Source organism: Equus quagga, unplaced genomic scaffold, assembly GCF_021613505.1.
Source record: "Equus quagga isolate Etosha38 unplaced genomic scaffold, UCLA_HA_Equagga_1.0 73442_RagTag, whole genome shotgun sequence".
In the NCBI taxonomy this organism is placed as follows: domain Eukaryota; kingdom Metazoa; phylum Chordata; class Mammalia; order Perissodactyla; family Equidae; genus Equus; species Equus quagga.
In genome coordinates this window covers 1,379,087-1,400,440 of record NW_025802777.1, presented here as the reverse complement: position 1 = coordinate 1,400,440, position 21,354 = coordinate 1,379,087, and the positions used below count along the sequence as shown (strand labels likewise).

At 44.7% G+C, this 21,354-nt stretch overlaps 1 protein-coding gene across 5 annotated transcripts in view; it reads left to right on the top strand.

Moving 5' to 3' along the window:
• The window catches only part of PKNOX1 (PBX/knotted 1 homeobox 1), a 57,713-nt gene that overhangs the window by 14,924 nt on the left and 21,435 nt on the right, over positions 1 to 21,354 (top strand). For 3 of the 5 annotated variants that reach the window (XM_046651644.1, XM_046651639.1, XM_046651640.1), the window contains exons 2-5: positions 13,453 to 13,519; positions 14,622 to 14,726; positions 17,577 to 17,704; positions 20,813 to 20,984. In XM_046651644.1, coding sequence (XP_046507600.1) covers positions 14,676 to 14,726; positions 17,577 to 17,704; positions 20,813 to 20,984 — 351 coding nt within the window. In that variant the 5' untranslated portion in view covers positions 13,453 to 13,519; positions 14,622 to 14,675. The remainder of the gene's footprint in view (positions 1 to 13,452; positions 13,520 to 14,621; positions 14,727 to 17,576; positions 17,705 to 20,812; positions 20,985 to 21,354) is intronic. The other 2 variants (XM_046651643.1, XM_046651641.1) reach the window with 1 other exon arrangement.

Here is a 21,354-nt window from a genome sequence, read left to right as displayed (position 1 = left end):
GCTTGTTGAGCAGTATGTAGGTCCACACCCGGGACCCAAACCTGTGAACCCTGGGCCACCGAAGTGGAGCATGTGAACCTAACCACTGTGCCACCAGGCTGGCCCCTCTTCCATGTACAGTTTAGAACAGCTTTTTTGAGTTTATCAAAAACAACATGAATCTTGATTGGGGTTGTATCTGCATGATTTATAGACAATGACATATACCAAGAAAAACCTGTAGACTCTCCATAAACCGTTAGACCTAAGGGGGGCCCAGCAAAGTTGGTGGGTACAAGGGTAGTCTGCACACACTGGGGACACATCCAGCAGTCCATCAGCAAGTGTAATGACAATGAGATGCTTTTGACAGCAGCAAGAAAAACCAGAAAATGTTTATCAGTTAATCTAACCGTGAATACGGAGACCTTTGTAGAGAAGACAATCGCTCTTAATAAAGGATGTAGGAGAGGAGCCCAGGCTCTTGGATAGGGTGCCTGGGGCCTGTAGAGTTGTCCCTTCTCCAAAAATTCATCCGTAAATACTTTTTCAGCATTGTTATAAAGTTGTTCCTCCACGCAGGGACCTTGTCTCCTTTTCTGCATCAGCTCTAGCATTTAGAGCAGCCTGGCACAGAGAAGACCTGCAGTAAATGTTTGTGGACTGGACAAATGGTGCAGCCAGATGCCCGGTGGATTGTGCGCCCTGCCTGTCCACTCGGCAGGCCATGTGAGCTGCTCCTGGGTTTTCCCATCACATTAATGGTTGATGCTGGGTGACTGTCATTGATTACACGTCCCCCTATGGATGACATGTAGGTCTGTTTCCATTTTTTATTAATGTGGATAAAAAACATTGTTTGCGTCTAGCTTTTCTTGCCATGAATTTTTAATGCCCTTTGAAGTGAGGCTTTTGAGCACAGAAGAGATTGAGATTATTATTTTTTTGATGAAGAAGATTGGCCCTGAGCTGACATCTGTGTCAATCTTCCTCTGTTTTGTATGTGGGACGCCACCACAGCATGGCTGATGAGCAGTGTGTAGGTCTGCGCCCAGGATCTGAACCCGTGAACCCTGGGCCACTGAAGTGCAGCACACAAACCCGACCACTACTTCACACTGTGCCACTGGGCTGGCCCCTACTTGAGATTGTTTTTAAATCAACATTCATTAAAGCTACAACATTACAGGCCTGTTTTTTTCCTCTACAGTTTTCTGTGGAATTTACAAATTTTATTATTCTCTTTAAATTTAGTAAATTTTAACCTTCATCTTTAAGACAGCCTTTGATCAACTCAAGACGATCAGACTGAATATACCATTTTTGATGATCAGTCCTGTATACAATCTAAATTCTCTTACACATTTTGAGCCACAGTTTTACGTTTGGTAGATTTAATTTTCTTTTTAAGCACCTTAAATATTTGACCAAACAAGAAAAACCTTCTCAAGGAGATCTAATAATTTAAAATTATACATACAGCAGTCTCCCCTTCTCCATGGGGAATATGTTCCAAGACCCCCAGTGTATGCCTGAAACCGTGGATAGTACAGAACTCTATGTGTACTGTGTTTTTTCCTACATGTACATACCTATGATAAAGTTTACTTTATAAATCAGGCACAGTAAGAGATTAACAACAATAGCTAATAATAAAATAGAACAATTATAACAATATACTGTAATAAAAGCTACCACAGACCTTAGCAACCTCAGCATATGATTTTTTTCTTTCCTTATTAAGTTCAGAATTTCACCTTTTCTCTTAAAGGAAGCAGTTTACAACTTCTCTTTGGCATATCCGAATTTCCAGCATGACTGCTCTTGCGCTTTGGGGCCGTTGTTAAGTAAAATAAGGGTGACTTGAACACAAGCGCTGTGATACCATGACAGTTGACCTGATAACCTAGACAGCTACTCAGTGACTAACGGGCAAGTAGCAGGTAGCATGTGTGGTGTGGGTCCGCTAGACAAAGGGATGATTCACGGGACAGGGCGAGAAGGCGTGAGATTTCATCACGCTGCTCAGAAGGCATGCAGTTTAAAACTTAGGAATTGTTTATTTCTGGAATTTTCCATTTACTGTTTTCAGACTGCAGTTGACCATGTGTAACTGAAACCACAGAACGCAAAGCCACGGGTAAGGGGGCACCACTGTACAGTGAGTCTCAAGTTCTCAGATTTTCCAAACCTGTCTCAGGAAGCGAGCTCCATGGGATCAGGATCTCGGTTTTGTTTACTGCTGTAATCCAGGTACCTACAATAGTGCCTGGCAATCAATCAACGACTAAATGAAGAAATGTTTACAGTCTTCATCAAAATCTCTTACACGTTTTCACTAAAACAATCAAATCTGAAATCAGTAACTCAATTATACATTTTAAATTGCGATGAAGGCCAAGTTTTCTTAAATACCACAAACACCTTAAATGTCAAACACAGGTTATTCTGAAGCTAAATACAAAAATATTAAAATTTGCATCTTTCCCGGGGCTTAGAGATGCCACTAAAGCAATAATTAAGTCGTCTCGACACGTAGGGGTTCCCCTCGGGCCACATTGGCTGGAGAGTTGTGGCTGGGCTGAGAGGAGCGGAGGGCCACTGCCGTGGGGCCTTCCTCTGCCCTCCCACCACACGCTGTGCCTTCCTTCCCAGTTTCTATGGACTTCCCAGCCAGCGGGGACCTCCCCAGCTTCATCCACCTGGTCTGAGCAGGAAGGATTCACCACCTGGATCCAACTGGGCAGTTTATAGCTGGCTCTTTTCTGGAAAACTTCCTTATTCTTCAGTCAGTCTGGACTAGGATGCTTCAAAATATTAAAATGCCAGCCTATTAGATTTGGCCCATATTTTTTATTTTGTCTGACTTTAAGGTCACAACACTAATGCTATATTCTTAGGTTGATTTTTAACATAATTTTTTTTTATGCTCACTGTACATAAGGTCAAATTGCTTTCCAAACCAGTTACATGGTTTATGAATTCTAGGATTCCTTCAGAGTTCCAGGTTTTACTTCATCTTTGCTAGCAAAGTGTAGTACTGTTGTCTTAAGTTTGATTATTGCTAGATGAAAAAGAATATATTATTTAAAAATTTGTATTTCTTTAATTACTAGTGAGTTTTTGTTTTGTTTTTGCTGAGGAAGATTCTCCCTGAGCTAACATCCATGCCCATCTTCCTCTACTTTTTAGCATGTGGGCTGCCAGCACAGCATGGCCTCTGACAGAGCGGTGTTGGTCTGCACCTGGGAACCGAACCAGGGCTGCCAAAGTGGAGCGTGCTGAACTTAACCACTAGGCCACTGGGGCTGGCCACTAGTGAGTTTTAACGTTTCTGTACAGGAAGGTTGGAAAGTTGTGTTTTCTTCATTTGTATTAGCCTGGCTGGAACTCTTGAAAGGGTACCAAGGTGATAACTTCAGTAAATGATGTGTCCTTTTTTTACTGCATGAAACTTGTAGAAATAAAATGGACAAAAGCTGTGCCTAACCCTTAAATACCCTAGGATTCTAAGTCCATTGGGTTAGCACTTCTTCGACTTGGGGTTTAGAGCCCCACGTGATGCTAAGAAGTTAAGACACTGTTGTTTGAGTTTGAACATAATAGAAACATTTTTCTGTGTAATAGGGGAAAAATAGGGACTGATTGTTTCTAAATCTCGTTAGCCTTTGGTTTTTACACAGTGCCTAATAAAACAGTTTTTGATAAACCAAGGGGGGCCTGCTGACCATTCATTCTTGGGTCGGATGCTTTCAGTTACTGCTCAGTTTCCCTTAGGCACTCAGATTATCTTGGGCCTGCACCTGAGCAGATGGACAGAGGCCTTGACGGGCAGGGAACACCTCCTGAGCCCCAGGAGTCATGCTGGGATGAGCCCTGTGAATGCTGCTGGGAGCTATTTGCCTGCTTGCTCGCGGGTACCGGTCGGTGTTATGACCCAAACATACTGGATCGTTTCGCTGGAGGGTGGAATCTGGACTCTCGGATTATGAGTAACCAGTTTGCAGATAGCCCCTCCAGGGTGCTGGTGCCCCTGCCTGTCTCTGCCTCCCTGTGAGCCTCCGGGCAGACGGCGCCATCTGCTGGCAGCTTCTCTCCGGCTCCTGGGGGTCCCGTGGGGATGCTGGTCCCCTTGCACTCTGCCCCCTGTTTTTACACCACAGTACGTCTTAGTCATATCAAGTTGCCCTCTTTTTTTCAGTTTCTTGCATGGTGTGCCGCTGCAGAGAGATCACATATTTTCAACGTTTTTGACACAAATTTCAAATTTTTCCTTTAGAACAGTTGGACCAAGTTGTATCAGATATTGAAGTATTAACCAGTTTTGGGAGAGAGAAGCACTGCAAAGCCATATGGTTTTCTTTCTTTTATTGAGGTCATATTGGCTTATAACATCGTGTAGTTTCAGGTGCACATTATTATATGTCAGTTTCTGTATGGACTATATCGCACTCACCACCAGTAGTCTGGGTTTTATCTGTCACCTACATATGTGCCCCTTTACCCCTTCCATCCTTCCCCCCACCCCCTTAGCCTCTGGTACCCACTGATCTGTTCTCCTTAGCCATATGTTTAGATAAAACATTTCTTTTAAACTAGTATCCTTTCATATTGTGAATATATTTTGTTTCCTATTAAGCACAAAATGGATAATTTTGCTGGAAATCTCAATATCGTTTTGGTCATCTGATCATATAAACTTTTTAGTTTGACTTTAGCTTGTCTTCCAGATAAATTGCCAAAAATGACTCCAGATCAGACAGACTGATGTTTTTAAGAAAGGACTTGCTTTACAAAAGAGAATGTTTCTTGTCGGGTGGGTGGTTAGATTTTTAATATAAATACAAGAAATATATAGGAAAGTGGATTTTAAGTTCTTTCCTGTGGTTTTGTTTTGTTGTAAAAGGTATCCAAAAAATTCGTGGCCAAGTAATAAGGTTTTTAAATTTTGTGTGTTATTTGAACACTAGCCTTTGGGAGGATTTCATAAACAACTTATGCTTTTTTTCCTTTTTGGTATGATTTTTCTGTGTGGTCTGAAATTTTTGTTTCTTTTTTTTTAATTGAATTCATAATAGTTTACATCAATGATATTTCAGTTGTACATTATTTCTTGACTGTCACACATAAGTGCTCCCCTTCACCCCCTGTGCCCACCCCCACCCCCCTTCCCCTGGTAACCACTGAACTGTTTTCTTTGTCCACGTGTTTGTTCATATTCCACATATGAGTGAAATCACCTAGTGTTTGTCTTTCTCAGTCTGGCTTTTTCGCTTAGCATAATTCCCTGCAAGTCCATCCATGTTGTTGCAAATGGGATGATTTTGTCTTTTTTTGTGGCTGAGTAGTATTCCATTGTATATACATATACCACATCTTCTTTATCCAGTCATTGGTCGATGGGCACTTGGGTTCCTTCCACATCTTGGCTATTGTGAATAGTGCTGCAGTGAACATAGGGGTGCATATGTTACTTTGGTTTGTTGATTTCAAGTTATTTGGGTAGATACCCAGTAGTGGGATAGCTGGGTCATATGATAGTCCTATTTTTAGTTTTTTGAGGAATCTCCATACTGTTTTCCCTAGTTGCATTCCCACCAGCAGTGTATGAGGGTTCCCTTTTCCCCACACCCTCTCCAACATTTGTTATTTTTAGTCTTAGTGATTACAGCCATTTTGACAGGCGTAAGGTAGTATCTTAATGTAGTTTTGATTTGCATTTCCCTGAGAATTAGTGATGTTGAACATCTTTTCATGTGTTTATTGGCCATCTGTGTATCTTCTTTGGAAAAATGTCTGTTCATATCCTCTGCTCATTTTTTGATCAGACTGTTTGTTTTTTTTGTAGTTCAGTTGTGTGAGTTCCTTATATATTATGGAGATTAACTGCTTGTCAGATATATGATTTGCAAATATTTTCTCCCAATTGATGGGTTGTCTCTTTGTTTCGATTCTAGTTTCTTTTGCCTTGCAGAAACTCTTTAGTCTGATGAGGTCCCACTTGTTTATTTTTTCTTTTGTTTCCCTTGACTGAGAAGACATGGTATTCGAAAAGATCCTTTTAAGTTCGATGTCAAAGAGTATTACACCTTTATTGTCTTCTAGGAGTTTTATGGTTTCAGGACTTATCTTCAAGTCTTTGATCCATTTTGAGTTTATTTTTGTGTATGGCCTGAGATAATGGCCTAGTTTCATTCTTTTGCATGTGGCTGTCCAGTTTTCCCAACACCCTTTATTGAAGAGACTGTCTTTTCTCCATTGTATGTTCTCAGCTCCTTTGTCGAAGATTAGCTGTCCATAGATGTGCGGTTTTATTTCTGGGCTTTCAGTTCTGTTCCATTGATCTGTGTGCCTGTTTTTGTACCAGTACCATGCCGTTTTGGTCACTCTGGCTTTGTAGTACATTTTGAAGTCAGGGGTTGTGATGCCTCCAGCTTTGTTCCTCTTTCTCAGGATTGCTTTAGCAATTCAGGGTCTTTGGTTGCCCCATATGAATTTTAGGATTCTTTGCTCTATTTCTGTGAAGAGTGTCATTGGGATTCTGATTGGGATTGCATTCAATCTGTAGATTGCTTTGGGTAGTACGGCCATTTTAACTGTGTTTATTCTTCCAGTTCATGTGCATGGAATCTCTTTCCATCTCTTTATGTCATTATCAATTTCTTTCACTAATGTCTTATAGTTTTCATTGTATAAGTCCTTCACCTCCTTGGTTAAATTTATTCCTAGGTACTGTATTCTTTTAGTTGTGATCGTAAATGGAATTGTATTCTTGAGTTCTCTTTCTGTAAGTTTGTTAGTAGAGTATAGAGAAGCAACTGATTTTTGTAAGTTGATTTTGTACCCTGCAACTTTACTGTAGTTGTTAATTATTTCTAATAGTTTTCCCATGGATTCTTTGGGGTTTTCTATGTATAAGATCATACCATCTGCAAACAGCAAGAGTTTCACTTCTTCACTCCCTATTTGGATTCCTTTTATTCCTTTCTCTTGCCTAATTGCTCTGGCCAAAACCTCCAGTACTATGTTGAATAACAGTGGTGAGAGTGGGCACCCTTGTCTTGTTCCTGTTCTCAGAGGGATGGCTTTCAGTTTTTTACCATTGAGTATGATGTTGGCTGTGGGTTTGTCCTATATGGCCTTTATTATGTTGAGGTAATTTCCTTCTATCCCCGTTTTGTTAAGAATTTTTCTCATAAATGGCTGTTGGATCTGTCAGATGCTTTCTCTGCATCTATTGAGATGATCATGTGGTTTTTATTCCTCAATTTGTTGATGTGGTGTATCATGTTGATTGATTTGCAGATGTTGAACCATCCCTGTGTCCCTGGTATGAATCCCATTTGATCATGATATATGATCCTTTTGATGTATTGCTGAATTTGGGTTGCCAAAATTTTGTTGAGGATTTTTGCATTTATGTTCATCAGTGATATTGGCCTGTAGTTTTCCTTTTTTGTGTTGTCCTTGTCAGTCTTTGGTATCAGAGTGATGTTGGCCTCATAGAATGTGTTAGGAAGTGTTCCATCTTCCCCAATTTTTTGGAATATCTTGAGAAGGATAGGTATTAAATCCTCTCTGAAAGTTTGGTAGAATTCCCCAGGGAAGCCATCTGGGCCTGGGCTTTTATTCTTTGGGATGCTTTTGATTACTGTTTCAGTCTCTCTCCTTGTGATTGGTTTATTCACATTATCTGTTTCTTCTTGATTCAGCTTTGGGTGGTTGTAAGAGTCTAAGAATTTATCCATTTCCTCTAGATTATCCATTTTATTGGCATATAGTTTTTCATAGTATTCTCTTATAATCCCTTGTATTTCTTTGATGTCTGTTGTTATTTCTCCTCTTTCATTTCTAATTTTGTTTATCTGAGCTTTCTCTCTTTTTTTTCTTTGTAAGTCTGGCTAGGAGTTTGTCAATTTTATTTATCTTCTCAAAGAACCAGCTCTTTGTTTCACTGATCCTTGTTCAGTGGCATGTTGTTTAGTCTCCACATCTTTGTCCGTTTCTCAGCTTTTTTCTTGTAATTACTTTCTAGCTTTATGGCATTGTGATTGGAAAAGATGCTTGTTATTGTTTTAATTTTCTTAAATTTGTTGAGGCTTGCCTTGTTTCCTAACATATGGTATATCCTTGAGAATGTTCTGTGCGCACTTGAGAGGAATGTGTATTCTGCTGTTTTTGGATGGAGTGTTCAATATATGTCTATTAAGTCCAACTGGTTTAGCTTTTCATTTAATTCCACCATTTCCATGTTGATTTTCTGTCTGGATGATCTATCTATTGATGTGAGTGGGGTGTTCAGGTCCCCTACAATTATTGTGTTATGTTTGATATCTTCTTTTAGGTTTGTTAATAGTTGCTTTATGAACTTTGGTGCTCTTGCTGTGTTGGGTGCATAGATATTTATAAGTGTTATTTCTTCTTGGTGGAGAGTCCCTTTGATCATTATATACAGCCCTTCTTGTCTCTTTACCTGTCTTATCTTGAAGTCTACTGTGTCTGATATAAGTATTGCAACACCTGCTTTGTTTTGTTTGCCATTGGCTTGGAGTATTGTCTTCCATCCTTTCACTCTGAGCCTGTGTTTGTCATTGGAGCTGAGATGTGTTTCCTGGAGGCAGCATATTATTGGGTCTTGTTCTTTAATCCATCTCACCACTCTGTGTCTTTTTATTGGAGAATTCAATCCATTTACATTTAGGGTGATTATCGATATTTGCAGGCTTAATACTGTGATTTTATCACTCGTTGTCCGATTCTCCTGCATTTCCTTTGTTTCTCGTCCTGTGTGTTTTGATCTACCCATTGAATTATGTAGTTTTTTATGATGTGTTGCTTTGTTTTCTCCTTATTTTATATTTGTGTCTCTGTTCTGCTTTTTTGTTTAGTGGTTACCATGAGATTTGTATTCAGAATCTCGCGTATAAGGTAGTTCATTTTCTGAGGGCCTCTTAACTTCCTTAGTCTAAACTGATTCAGTCTCTTTGCTCCTCCCCTCCTAAGTTGTTTTTCTCACATCTTATTCCATCTTGTGTTGTGAGTCTGTGGTTAAAATGACAAGATTATCATTGTTTTTTGTATTTTCCATCTGTTTATCTTTTTTTCTTTTTGAGGAAGATTAGCCCTGAGCTAACATCTGCTGCCAGTCCTCCTCTTTTTGCTGAGGAAGACTGGCCCGGAGCTAACATCTGTGCCCATCTTCCTCCACTTTATATGTGGGATGCCTGCCACAGCATGGCTTGCCAAGTGGTGCCATGTCTGCACCCAGGATCTGAACCAGTGAATCCTGGGCCACCAAAGTGGAACATGTGCACTTAACCACTGTGCCACTGGGCCGGCCCCTGTCCCTTTATCTTTAATGCTGTACTTGAGTATTTGCTATCCTGTTCTGATTCTGTCTACATATTTATCTCCTTACTCCATGGTTTGTAACCCTTTTCTCCCTTTTTTTTTTTTTTTTTTAGGTATGAGAGCCTTCTTGAGGATTTCTTGTAGGGAGTGGTCTTGTGGCTATGAAATCCCTTAGCTTTTGTTTTCTGAGAAAGTTTTTATGTCTCTATCATATCTAAAGGATTTTTTGCTGGATAGAGTATTCTTGGCTGAAAATTTTTGTCTTTCAAAGACTTGAATATGTCATTCCATTCTCTCCTATCTTGTAAGGTTTCTGCAGAGAAATCTGCTGAAAGCCTGATAGTGGTTCCTCTGTAGGTTATTTTCTTCTGCCTTGCAGCCCTTAGTATTTGTTCTTTGTCATGAATTTTTACCAGTTTTACTACTATATGCCTCGCAGTAGGTCTTTTTACATTGACAAATCCAGGAGATCTGGAAGCCCCTTCCACACAGATTTCTGTCTCTTTGCCTAGGTTTGGGAAGGTCTCTGCTTTTATTTCTTTGAACGCACTTTCTGCTCCATTCTCATTCTCTTCTTATGGAATACCTGTAATTCTTATGTTCCATTTTCTCATTGAGTTGGATATTTCTTGGAGACTTTTCTTCATTTCTATTTAGTCTTAGTTCTTTCTCTTCCTCTGTCTGGAGCATTTCAATGTGTCTATCTTCGATTATGCTGACATGCTCCTTTGTGATGTCTACTCAAGCATTCACGGAATCTGTATTTTGTTTTATCTCTTCCATTGTATCTTTCATCTGTAATATTTGTGATTGATTCTTCTTTATAGTTTCAATCTCTTTTGTGAAGTAGCACCTGAGCTTGTTGAATTGTTTCTCTACATTCTCTTTCACCTTGTTGAGTTTTTTGATGATAGCTATTTTTAATTCATTGTCATTTAGATTACATATTTCTGTGTCCTCAGTACTGAATTCTGGGTACTTGTCGTTTTCTCTCTGGTGTGGAGATTTGATATAAAGTTTGATATTGCCAGAGGGGGTGGCTCTGTTTTTACGCATCCTGATATTATTTGGTTGCAGTACTGCCTGTCGCCACTGTGTTGGGGTCCAGAGCTGCATTTCTGAGCCCTGTGCTTTCAGCCGAGATCCCAGACAGTGGTGTGGGTGCAGGGCAGGTGGGCAGAGGGGCACTTTCTCCTGCGTGCACTCCAGGCTTTCTTGCTCTGATCTCACTGTCTGGTCTCCTGGGGTGTTGGCTTGATGAAGTCACTCCCCATGAAAGCTCTCGCCCTGGTAGAGGTCTTCCCTCTAGGTTGCATGGGCCCTTAGGGGTCCTTGATGTTCCCATGGACAAACGTCCCCTTGGTTGCGGATCACAGTCTGTAGGGAAGGGAGTGAAGTTCTCTCTTACCCCATTCCAGCTCCCCTGAAGGGGGCTCCAGCCTCTCCACCCTCTGTCATATGACTGCGTGTCTCTCTGACGTTTTTTGTGTTGTGTTTTTTGTGTCCTCTGTTGGAGTAAGAATGTCCCTTTTCATTGTATGTTGGAGGGGAGAATCCTGGGCAAGTTCATTCCACCATGATGCTGGCATCCTTTTACTTCCCAAAGCTATACATTTTTAAATTAAATTCTGACTTTTCTCCAATGTTTATTATGGGCATTTTGAAACACAAAAATGTTGGAAGAGTAAAAGGTGACCCCCTACAACAGTTGTTGTACCCTGGCCACGGTTTGGTTAGTTGTGTGTGCTCTTGACCATTTAAAGTAAGTTGTGGATATTGTGACCACACCCCTAAACATTGCAGCCTGTGTTCCTTAAAACAAGATGCTTCCCGTAAATGTGCAGCATCGTTACTGCCTATAACACAGTCTGCAATGTCAGCCCATAGTTGCTTCATAGTCACAGCTCCCCAGAGTGCCCTGTTGTCTCTTACAGATTTTGTGTTTTAAACCAGGACCATGTACTGCATTTGTTTTTTGTTTATTTAGTCTCTTTTAACCCAAAATAGTTCTCTCACCTTTTTTATAATTCTGAAAGTTTTAAACTTTAAAAAACTTTTTGCGTTGAATTTCAGACTTAGAGAGAAGTTGTAAAAATTGTACAGAGACTTCCCATAAACTTGTCCCAAATGTTAACATTCTGCCAGACTTTCTTTATCATGCACACTCTCTCCATCTCTCTCTTTCAACTCCTCACCCTGCCGTGTGTGTGTGTGTATCTGTGTCTGTGTACACGTAAATACATACACACACCCCCCCCCCAACACATTTGAGAGAGTAGCTTGGAGACATGATGCCCCTCTGTGGCTAAATTCTTCAGAATGCATTTCAAAACAAAGATACTGAATTAATTAACCATAGCACAATGATTGAACTCCGGAAAGTCACATTTTACAATACTCTTGTCTACTCTGACTTTGTTTAAATTTTGCCACCGCGTCTCACTAAAAAGCTTTATAGCAAAAAGGAAATAACATTTTGGGGTCTAGGACCCAACTCAGGATCCCACATTTTCTGCCGGCCATTTGTCTGTAAACACACGTCTCTATGTGGTGCCTGCTGTGCATCAGAGACTGCTGGTTGCTGGGGACACAGCAGAACAGGGCCCTGGGCCTTTAAGGAGCGTGCAGTGGAAATGTGCCTTTGAGATCCCGTGGGGCTGAGTGCAGGGTGTAGGTGGGGGTGTGGGGAAGGTGTACACTCCAGGTGGGGCTGAGCCGCTGGGAAGACTCTGGAGAGAGGGTGAGGGTGATGACATGTGTTCATGGACTGGCCATCACGGAGAAGGCCAGAGTGCTGGGCAGAGCTGCCAGGCTGGGGGAGAATGCGGCCTGCCTGTGGAACGGAAGATAGCCATCCCTTTACTGACACAACGTGGAGTAGAGTGGAGTGGGGTGGGCTGGACAAGGGTGCTCTGCTGGAGGGCAGGGTCGGGCAGGGCCACCCCAGGCTTGATCTGCAGGGGCGGTTTTGACTAGATGTGTGATTTCGAAGGGTGGAGAATGGAGGGGAGGAGGGTAAGACTTGGGGATCGTGGGGCACCAGCTGTGATCAAGGTGTGCTCCCTGGTGCTGGCTTGGAGTCAGTGCCCTGGGGCGCAGGGGCTCAGGACACTCGAGGAGGGCCAGGTTTGGGTCAAGGCAAAGACCCGTAGGAGAGGTTGAGTGACAGGTTTGCAAATGGCGCCTCTGTCTCAAGACTGGGGCCAGGGGTCAGAGGGGGCAGCTTGGGTGCTGACTCCTCCTGAGTTCACGTCCCAGCAGGGGGATGGCTGAGTCCCGGGCCCCTCTCTCTCCCCACTCTGTGCAGGATTTCCTGTCCCCACCGCTCAGACACCGCTGCGGGTCCCTGCGGCCACACTCAGCTGCAGAGATGTGGCTGACACCCCCTCCTCGGTCCACCTCCCCCACCATGTCGGTGGCATCACTTGGTTCCATTCTTGCACTGGCTGCTGCCTCCTTCTGTGCCAGGTCCTCTGATGTTCCCGCCTTCTCACATGGCATGGCTCCCCTCCTCTCTCTTCCCAGGCGGTCTCACCCAGCCCTGTGGCTGTACCTCCTGCCTTAGTGTGCTGGCTGCCATGAGTCCCACATGCTGGGTGGAGGTAAACAACAGAAATGTGTTCTCCAGCGGTTGTGGCGGCCAGAAGCCCCCAGTCAAAGTGTCGGCTGGGCCTCACTCCCTCTGAAGGCCGAGGGGAGGGTCCTCCCTGCTCCTCTAGCTCCTGGGGGCTCCTTGTGTGCTTGGCTTGGAGTAGCATCACTCCAGCTCCTGCCTTGGAGTCACACAGCCGTCCCCTCAGTGTGTCTCAGAGCTTCCTCTCCCCTCCTGTCAGTACACCAGTCATGGGACACGGGGCCTCACTTCCATCCAGCAGGATCTCCCCTCAAGATCCCGGACATAGTCAACGTCTGTAAGGAGCCTGTTGCTCACTAAGGTCCCACGTGCTGGGATGGGGGCTAAGACTGGGCGGGGCTTGGAGGACACCATTCGACCCTCTGCACATACTCACCCCACCCTGAGGATGACCAGGCTTGTATTTCTGGCCCAGACTCATTTGCTCAGAATGTCTTCTGACCAGCACCTCACTCCTAACGTGTCCCCACTCTTGCTTTCTCCTCCAGCAGAGAAGCTGCTCCTCACCGTCTGCTCCATTTCGGGACATGTGGCTCTGCTCTGCCAGCTGCTCAGGTGGGAACCCTGGACCCCTCCCAGACCCCACTCCACCTCACCCCAGGCCATCTGCTCCTCTTGTCCATACAGCTGCCTGCCCAACCATGGTGGCACCCCCGTCCTCTTTGTGTCCCCAAGTCACGCAGTCTGTCCTTCACACAGTCAGAGGGACCCTCCTGAGCTGTAACCCATGGCACCCTTCTGCTCAGACCTCCCCTGGTGTCTGGTCTCCCCAGGAGCGCCCACAGTGTTCACTACAGCCTCCGAGTCTGGCTGACCTGGCCCCGTGTCGCCTGCTCCCTTACCTTCCCCTCTGCCTTGACCACTCTGCTCTGCCCACTACCTGTCCCTCAGACAGGCTGGCCCTGCTGGTCTCCCTGCCTCCAGGTGTCACAGGCAGCTCACTCCTTCCCTGCCTGGTGTCTCCCCCAGGCGCCAGCACCGGCCCTCCCCCAGATATCCTACATCCCTCTGCTCATCACCTCCTGACACCATTGACCTGTGTGCGTGTGACGGGTCCCCGAGCCCTTGTTTCTGTTGCCGTGTGACATGCAGATGTGAGAATAGTGCCCGGCTCAGCCTCCCTGGGCACACCTCTGTCTGTCCTGTCTGAGACCTGGCTCCCTGACCTCAGCAGGGGCTGAGCTCTCAGTGTTAGGCACCTGCTCAGAGAGGCCTGCCCGTCACACAGCCTGGGAGCCACTCACTCACCCTCTGTCTCACCCTGGGCGGCCCCTGCCAAGTCTCCAGGCGCACGTGCTGCCAGGGTCCTGCTCCTCCTGGCCTTGTCACCTGTTGTTCACAGCTGCGCCCCAGGGCCCAAAGCCGTGTCCCGCATGTGGGGACATTTACCAGATATTTGTTGGGTGAGTGACTGAACAAATCCTAATGGCTGAGGAATGTGATAACAGGTCGGGGCCTGGGGCCCATACAGATGCGTGGTCGCTGAGTAAATGGGGTGATGCTGAGGAGCGTTTGCCTGATGACCCAGTGCTAAGGATGGTGTTTCCTCTTCATGTAAAAATATGGATTTTAAAAAATTGTATGGGTGCTGTGGAATAAGGGAGACACAAAATGCTGTGCAAATATTAACTGATGCTTTTCTGCTTTGTTTTCCCAGAAACCATTTGCTTTTGACTCAAGATGATTTGATGTTATAGTAAAACTCCTAACCATGATGGCTACACAGACACTGAGCATAGACAGCTATCAAGATGGGCAACAGGTGAGAGCTTGAGCTTCTTCTGCCTTCTAAGTACAGTCCGTCGACCTGGTTCTCAAACACGCACAGTGCTTCGTAGACTTGTAATTCGGTTTCCGTGAGCTCGCGGGTTCAATTTAAGTGTGTCGTGCGTTTACTAAATGTCGGTGCTCAGAAAGATGAGCTGTAGAATTGTTCAGATCATTCCCTGAGTGACACCAAGACTGCTGGTCATTCTGGCTCCTCCGAACCACAGTTTCTTGGGAATTTACCTTTTTAATGTCAGTGTCAGTCAGTATTGTTGCTTTTCAGGAAAAACTGGGTGTTGTTGACGGTCACAGGTTCCCGTGTCCGCCAGTTGCTGGTCTGAGCGGGAATCGTGGTTTTGTTTCCCCAGGTGAGAGCGCAGGGCCCGCCCCGAGAATAGAGGTGGCACAGTGCAGAGCTGTCTGTATCTCTGACCTGCTCGTGCTCAGACGGCTGTGCCCACACAGCTTTCTTGGCTGCCTGGGTGCCTTCCTGACTGCCTTCCCACCGTCCAGGAGACTTGCTTTCCCTCAAAGGGACAGTTAAAGCCTGTACAGGAGTTTTGTCTTCTGTGACCTGAAGGACTTGGGGAGCAGAGGGAGGTGGGAGCAGCTCAGCGGAGGCACACGCAGCCTCTCTTGGGGGCATAGGGGCTTGGCTCATTCCCCCTCTTACTCTGGAGCCCTGGAGCTCCATTCCACTGAAGACAGTCCCCCCTGCCTTTGCTCTGCTGACCACAGGGTCCGGAGGTGGTAGCAGAATGCCCAGCAGCTCTGTCCTCTCCCGCCTGAGGACGTTGGTGAGCCGGATCAACAGATCAAGCCCGGTGTGCTCACCATGTGTGGTCACAGCCCCACAGCGGTGAGGTTCCACGTGGGCAGTCAGGGCCTGGGGCTGCGCCCCTCCTCTCCCAACTCTTGTGTCTATCCTCGGTGGCCAGTTTGGGACTGTTCCTGGTTTGGTTCGTGTCGCACATATTTTGTTTGTTTTTCTTGACTTTTTAAAAGTTTTTAAGTGTTTTTCGCTTCTTAAAAGAATTGAGGTGGGGAATTCCGTTTTAGCCAGCTCTGTCGCCTGGGTGTCCTTTGATATTTCCAAGTGATTTTGTGTCTAAAATGCAAATCTCTGATGTCCCCTCCTCTCTCCCTGCTGAGGCCGATCCTGAGGCCCTGCCTTGCCTGGCCCTGGGACCCTCAGGCCACCCTGCAGCCCCTCAGGTCACTCACCTCTGCCGCCCTGCTCCTGGGCCTCACTGCCTTGTGACCTGGCACCTTCTTTCTCCTTCTCTCCTCTGCCCTCAGGCAGCAGCTTGGCCAACTCCCTCCTGACCTGCTGGTCTTTGCTTCCATCATCCGTCCCCCACCCCCCACCCCTGCCTGCCCTGGTCCCATTGCAGCCCGCTCCCTCCCATTTTCTCCTGCCTCCAGCCCCTTCCTCGGAGCTCTGTTCTTCTGTAGCACTGGTCACCTTCTGACACGTTCTCTCACGGGATGGTCTTCTCTGCCTACCCGTTTCCGTCTTCCTCTGGCCAGTCTGCACCCCGAGGCTGCCGAGTGTCCAGTGCCATGCTGGGCGCAGCGAGGGACAGCACCTCGCCTTTAGTACCTGGGCACTTCCCCATGAAGTGGACAACTCTTTGCAACTATTATTTTAAATAAGCATTGAATATTCAACAGTGTAAATATGCAGATTTACTCAGCCATTCCTCTGAGGTTGAACATTTAGGTTTCTCTTTTTAATACAATCATTAAAAAAAACCCTTAAATAAATCTTCTTAGGGTGTTTTATAATACTGCCTGATTTCCTGCCAGAAAGCTTCTGTTGGATTGGTCTTTAGTTAGCTGTTTTAGTGTTTTGTATTTTCATGAGAGAGAGAAAAACAGTCTCCCCAGTGCACCGTTCCGTCTGAAGGCAGCAGAATGGAAGGGTCCTTGCTCACTCTAGACGGCAGGAGGGACGAGATGAGGCCCAGAGCCTGGAGCTGCAAGGCCGCCCCTCAGCCCACAGCCCTGGACGTCAGGGTCGAGGCCGTCGAGAGCTCACCCCCTGCTGCTCCAGGGGCTGCTTCCTCCAGGGCCAGAGGTGTGGCAGCAGCGGGGGGCAGGTGCATCCCGCCCCTCTGGTCCTGAGGAAGCTGAGGGGTGGTCGTCTGCTCATGGACACTTGCAAGTCCACTGCAGCGATTGTGGGTGTCTGTAAACTGAATTCTTTATGTTAAGGATTTAAATACTTTTTAACTAAGTTACAAGCAACACATTTAAACAGCAAGTGTAAAGTAATTTAAATGATAATATCCTTAAGGGTTCCTCTTGTGTTTCATATTATTTCTTTAAACACATCTGGTCTTTCCTTTCTGAATACAGTGACTTTTCTTAAAATTTTTATAGTGTGTGTATTCCTGAGGTTTAAAGTTAGATAGGGGAGAATGTGGGCCTGTCGCAAATGTTAGCATGTCGGGTTTGAGTTGTTTTTGTGACGAGAGAAGAAGAGCTTGGGCCACTTGTTTCTCCTCCTCTCGTTGTGATGTGCTTCGGTCTGGACGCACAGCGGGTGGGGATCCCGAGCTAAACTGCACACACCCGTTCCCTTCAGTGGGGCACGGCTGCTGTGCTGTTGAAAATCAGAAGCATTTCACAAATACTGGTTCTCTCCGTTTTTAAATGGTTTGCCCATTTTAAATGCCTGTCAGAGTCAGACGAGTTCTCTAGGTGGTGTCCTTTGGCGTTATTGCCAGGTGTGTAATTGTCTGGCAATTTTCCATCCCGGTGCTTTTCTGTTTGAGAGTACAGTACTAGATAGCAGTTTATTTTGTGTTTAGTAACAAGAATTCTCCTCCTGATTTTGCAGATGCAAGTAGTAACAGAATTAAAAACGGAGCAAGACCCCAACTGCTCTGAACCTGATGTGGAAGGAGTGAGCCCTCCCGCCGTGGGGGCCCAGACGCCGATGGACGCAGACAAGCAGGCCATTTATAGGTAGGAGGGATGTGAAGTGTGTGGGTCGTAGGAGGAGGAAGGAGAGTGGAAAACCCAAGTGGAAGCCCAGAGCCATCAGCCAGGCAGAGCAGTAAGGCAGGATGGGACGACAGCTGGGCCGAAGGTTTCTCATATTAAGATGCTACTCCTAATATCTTAATAAAAAGGGTTTGAGAGAATAAATCTACATTTAATCAACCTTGCAAAAAGAAATCTTCAGGCCCAGATGATGTTAGTGGAGAATTCTACCAAAAATATAAAGAATTCCAAAGCAGCCAATCTATACAATCTCTTCCAGAAAATAGAAGAGGGAACGCTTCCAACTCATTCTGTGAATGAGCATCACTCTGACACCAAAGACAACATGAAAAAAGACAAGTACAGACAAATGTTCCTCATGAATTCAGACATGAATATCATCAGTGAAATATTAACAAATTGAATCCAGAAATATATAATAGCAGAGTAATATTGGAATAATATAGAATAATCTCTGGTGACCAAGTGGAGTTTATCTCAAGAATGCAAGACTGTTTCAGTATTCGAAGGTCAATCAGTGTGATTTGCAATGTGATCGTAACAAGTGAGGCAGAAAAGCATGTGACAAAAGTCATCAGCCAATTATCATTAAAAACTGTCAGGGGCCAGCCTGGTGGTTCAGCAGTTAAGGGCACACCTTCTGCTTTTCAGCGGCCCAGGGTTTGCCGGTAGGGATCCCAGGTGCGGACATGGCACCACTTGGCAGGTCATGCTGTGGTAGGCGTCCCACACATAAAGTAGAGGAAGATGGGCACAGATGTTAGCTCAGGGCCAGTCTTCCTCAGCAAAAAGAGGAGGACTGGCAGTAGTTAACTCAGGGCTACTCTTCCTCAAAAAAAAAAAAAAACCTGTCAGCAAAGTGATAATAGAGGGGAACTTTCTTAACCTGATGAAGGGCCAATACAAAACCCTACAGCTCACTTCATGCTTAGTGGTGAGAGACTGAATGTTTTCCCCTAAGATGGGGAATAAGGCAGGGATGTCCACTCTGCCTCTTGTCCAGCCCTGTGGTGAAAACCCTATCCAGTGCAGTTAGGCAAGGAAAAGAAAGAGAAGACATGCCAGGTTGGAAAGGAAGAAGTGACAGTGGCTCTAGGCATAAACAACACGAGTGTCTACATAGACAATCCCAGAGAGTCTGCCAGAGGACTTCCAGAACTAAGTGAGTGGGTTTACTCAGGTCACAGGATGCGAGGGCCACACATAGAAACCAATCCTTTCTCCACACCAGTCATGTACAGTTGGAAACAAATTAAAAAGACAATACCATTCACAACAGCTCCCAAAACATTTAGATATAAATCTAACCAAACTCGTACAGATCCTTTATGCTGAAAACTATAAAATGCTGATGCAAAAAAGGGAAAACATAAATAAATGGTGGGACATACCATGTTCATGGAGTAGGAGACTCAACACAGTAAGGATGTGGGTTCTCCTGAGATGGATCTGTAGATTTAACACCATTCCGATTAAAGTGTTAGCACGTACTTTTGTACATATAGAGAAAATAATTCTAAATTCTATATGGAAGTCAAAAAGAACTAGACCAGGTAAAACAATTTTGGAAAAGAATAAAGTTGGAGGAATGAACAATAGCTGAGACTTGGAAGCAAGCCAAGTGCCCATCAACGGATGAATGGAAATGAAGAGGTGGTGTCTATACACCATGGACTACTACCCAGCCACAAAAGAGACAAAATCGTGCCGTTCTCGACAACATGGATGGACCCTGAGGATATTATGCTAAGCAAAATATCTCAGACAGAGATAGAAAAACAGTATGATTTCACTCATGTGGAAGATAAACACACACATAGACAAGGAGAATAGGTTGGTGATTACCAATGAGGAAAGGAGTTGGGGAGCTGAAAGGGTAAAAGGGGCACATATGTATGGTGATGGATAAAAACTAGAGTATTGGTACCAAACACGATTCAGTCTATATGGAAACTGATATATAATAATGTACACCTGAAATTACACCATGTTATAAACCTATACGACCTCGATAAAATAATTTTTTTTTTAAAGATTTTTTTTATTTTTTCCTTTTTCTCCCCAAAGCCCCCCACTACATAGTTGTATATTCTTCATTGTGGATCCTTCTAGTTGTGGCATGTGGGACGCTGCCTCAGCGTGGTCTGATGAGTAGTGCCATGTCCGCTTCCAGGATTCGAACCAACAAAACACTGGGCCACCTGCAGCGGAGCGCGCAAACTTAACCACTCGGCCCCCGGAGCCCAGCCCCCCTTGATAAAATAATTTTTAAAAAAAGTTGAAAGAGTCAGTCTACCTGATTTAGGATCTACTGTCATGTTATAGTAATTAAGATCTTGTGATATTGGTGAAGGGATGAATACATAGACCAGTGTCCCAGAAAATCCAGAAATAGATGTACGCAAATGTGAGTCATTTGCTCTTTGTCAAAGGTGAAGAAGCAATTGAGTGGAGAAAAGTTTGACTTTCCAACAACTGGTGTTGGAACAATTGGACATCCATATGCAGAAAAAGATCCTTGATCTGATCTCAAATCTTATACAAAAATTTACTCATAATGGAGTGTAGATCTAATTGTAAATTTTAAAACTGTGAAACTGGCGCATCCCTATGAGGGAATACTATGTGTCCATAACTGGGAGTGAAGCACTGACACATGTTGCTACGTGGATGAGCCTTGAAAACGTTATGCTCAGTGAAAGAAGCCAGACGCAGAAGGTCACACATTGCGTGACTCCATTTATCTGCAACGTCCAGAATCGCCCATGAATAGAGACGGAAAGGAGATGATGGTGGCCTGGGGCTGGAGTTTGGGGGGAAGTGGAGAGTGATGGCTGATGGCTACAGGGCTGCTCTGGGGATGATGAAAATGTTCTAGAACTGGCTGTAGTGATGGTTGCACCACTCTGTGAATATACTAAAGACCGTTGAATTGTAAACTTCAAATGGATGAATTGTATGTGAATTATATCTCAAAGCTTTTACACAAAATAACACATATATACCTACTAAAACATTGTTGTGAAAAGGTAGAACATACTTTAAAAAATTTTTTCTTTTTTCCCCCAGGCATCCACTGTTTCCCTTGTTAGCTTTGTTGTTTGAAAAATGTGAACAATCTACACAAGGCTCAGAGGGCACGACTTCTGCCAGTTTCGATGTGGATATTGAGAATTTTGTAAGGAAGCAAGAGAAGGAAGGAAAACCCTTTTTTTGTGAAGATCCAGAAACGGACAATTTAGTGAGTAAAATGTTTTATTTGTATTTTCTATTTCTTCCAAATGTAAAATCTGTTGAATGAATTTTAAACTTCTAATTAGAACTTCAGACTGTTTGTAGTTTTGCTAAAGGGGAGGATCTTGTCCATTCATGGCATAGCCTGTTTGATGTGCGTGTGGCTGGAACGTCTCCAGTGTCCAGCCTTCTCTGGTTTCACTCTCCTTCAGGGGGCAGGTGAGACGGTTGAGCCTGCATCCCGACGGGACTGGGGAACCCAGTTCTCTCCTGAGTCTCTGAGGAGGTCCTGCGGGGGAGTGGGGGCCTGCTCACCTGCCCTGCTTCTCGGGGAGCACGTCTGCCCAGCTTCTGTCCTTGGCTGTCCCCTGATCATG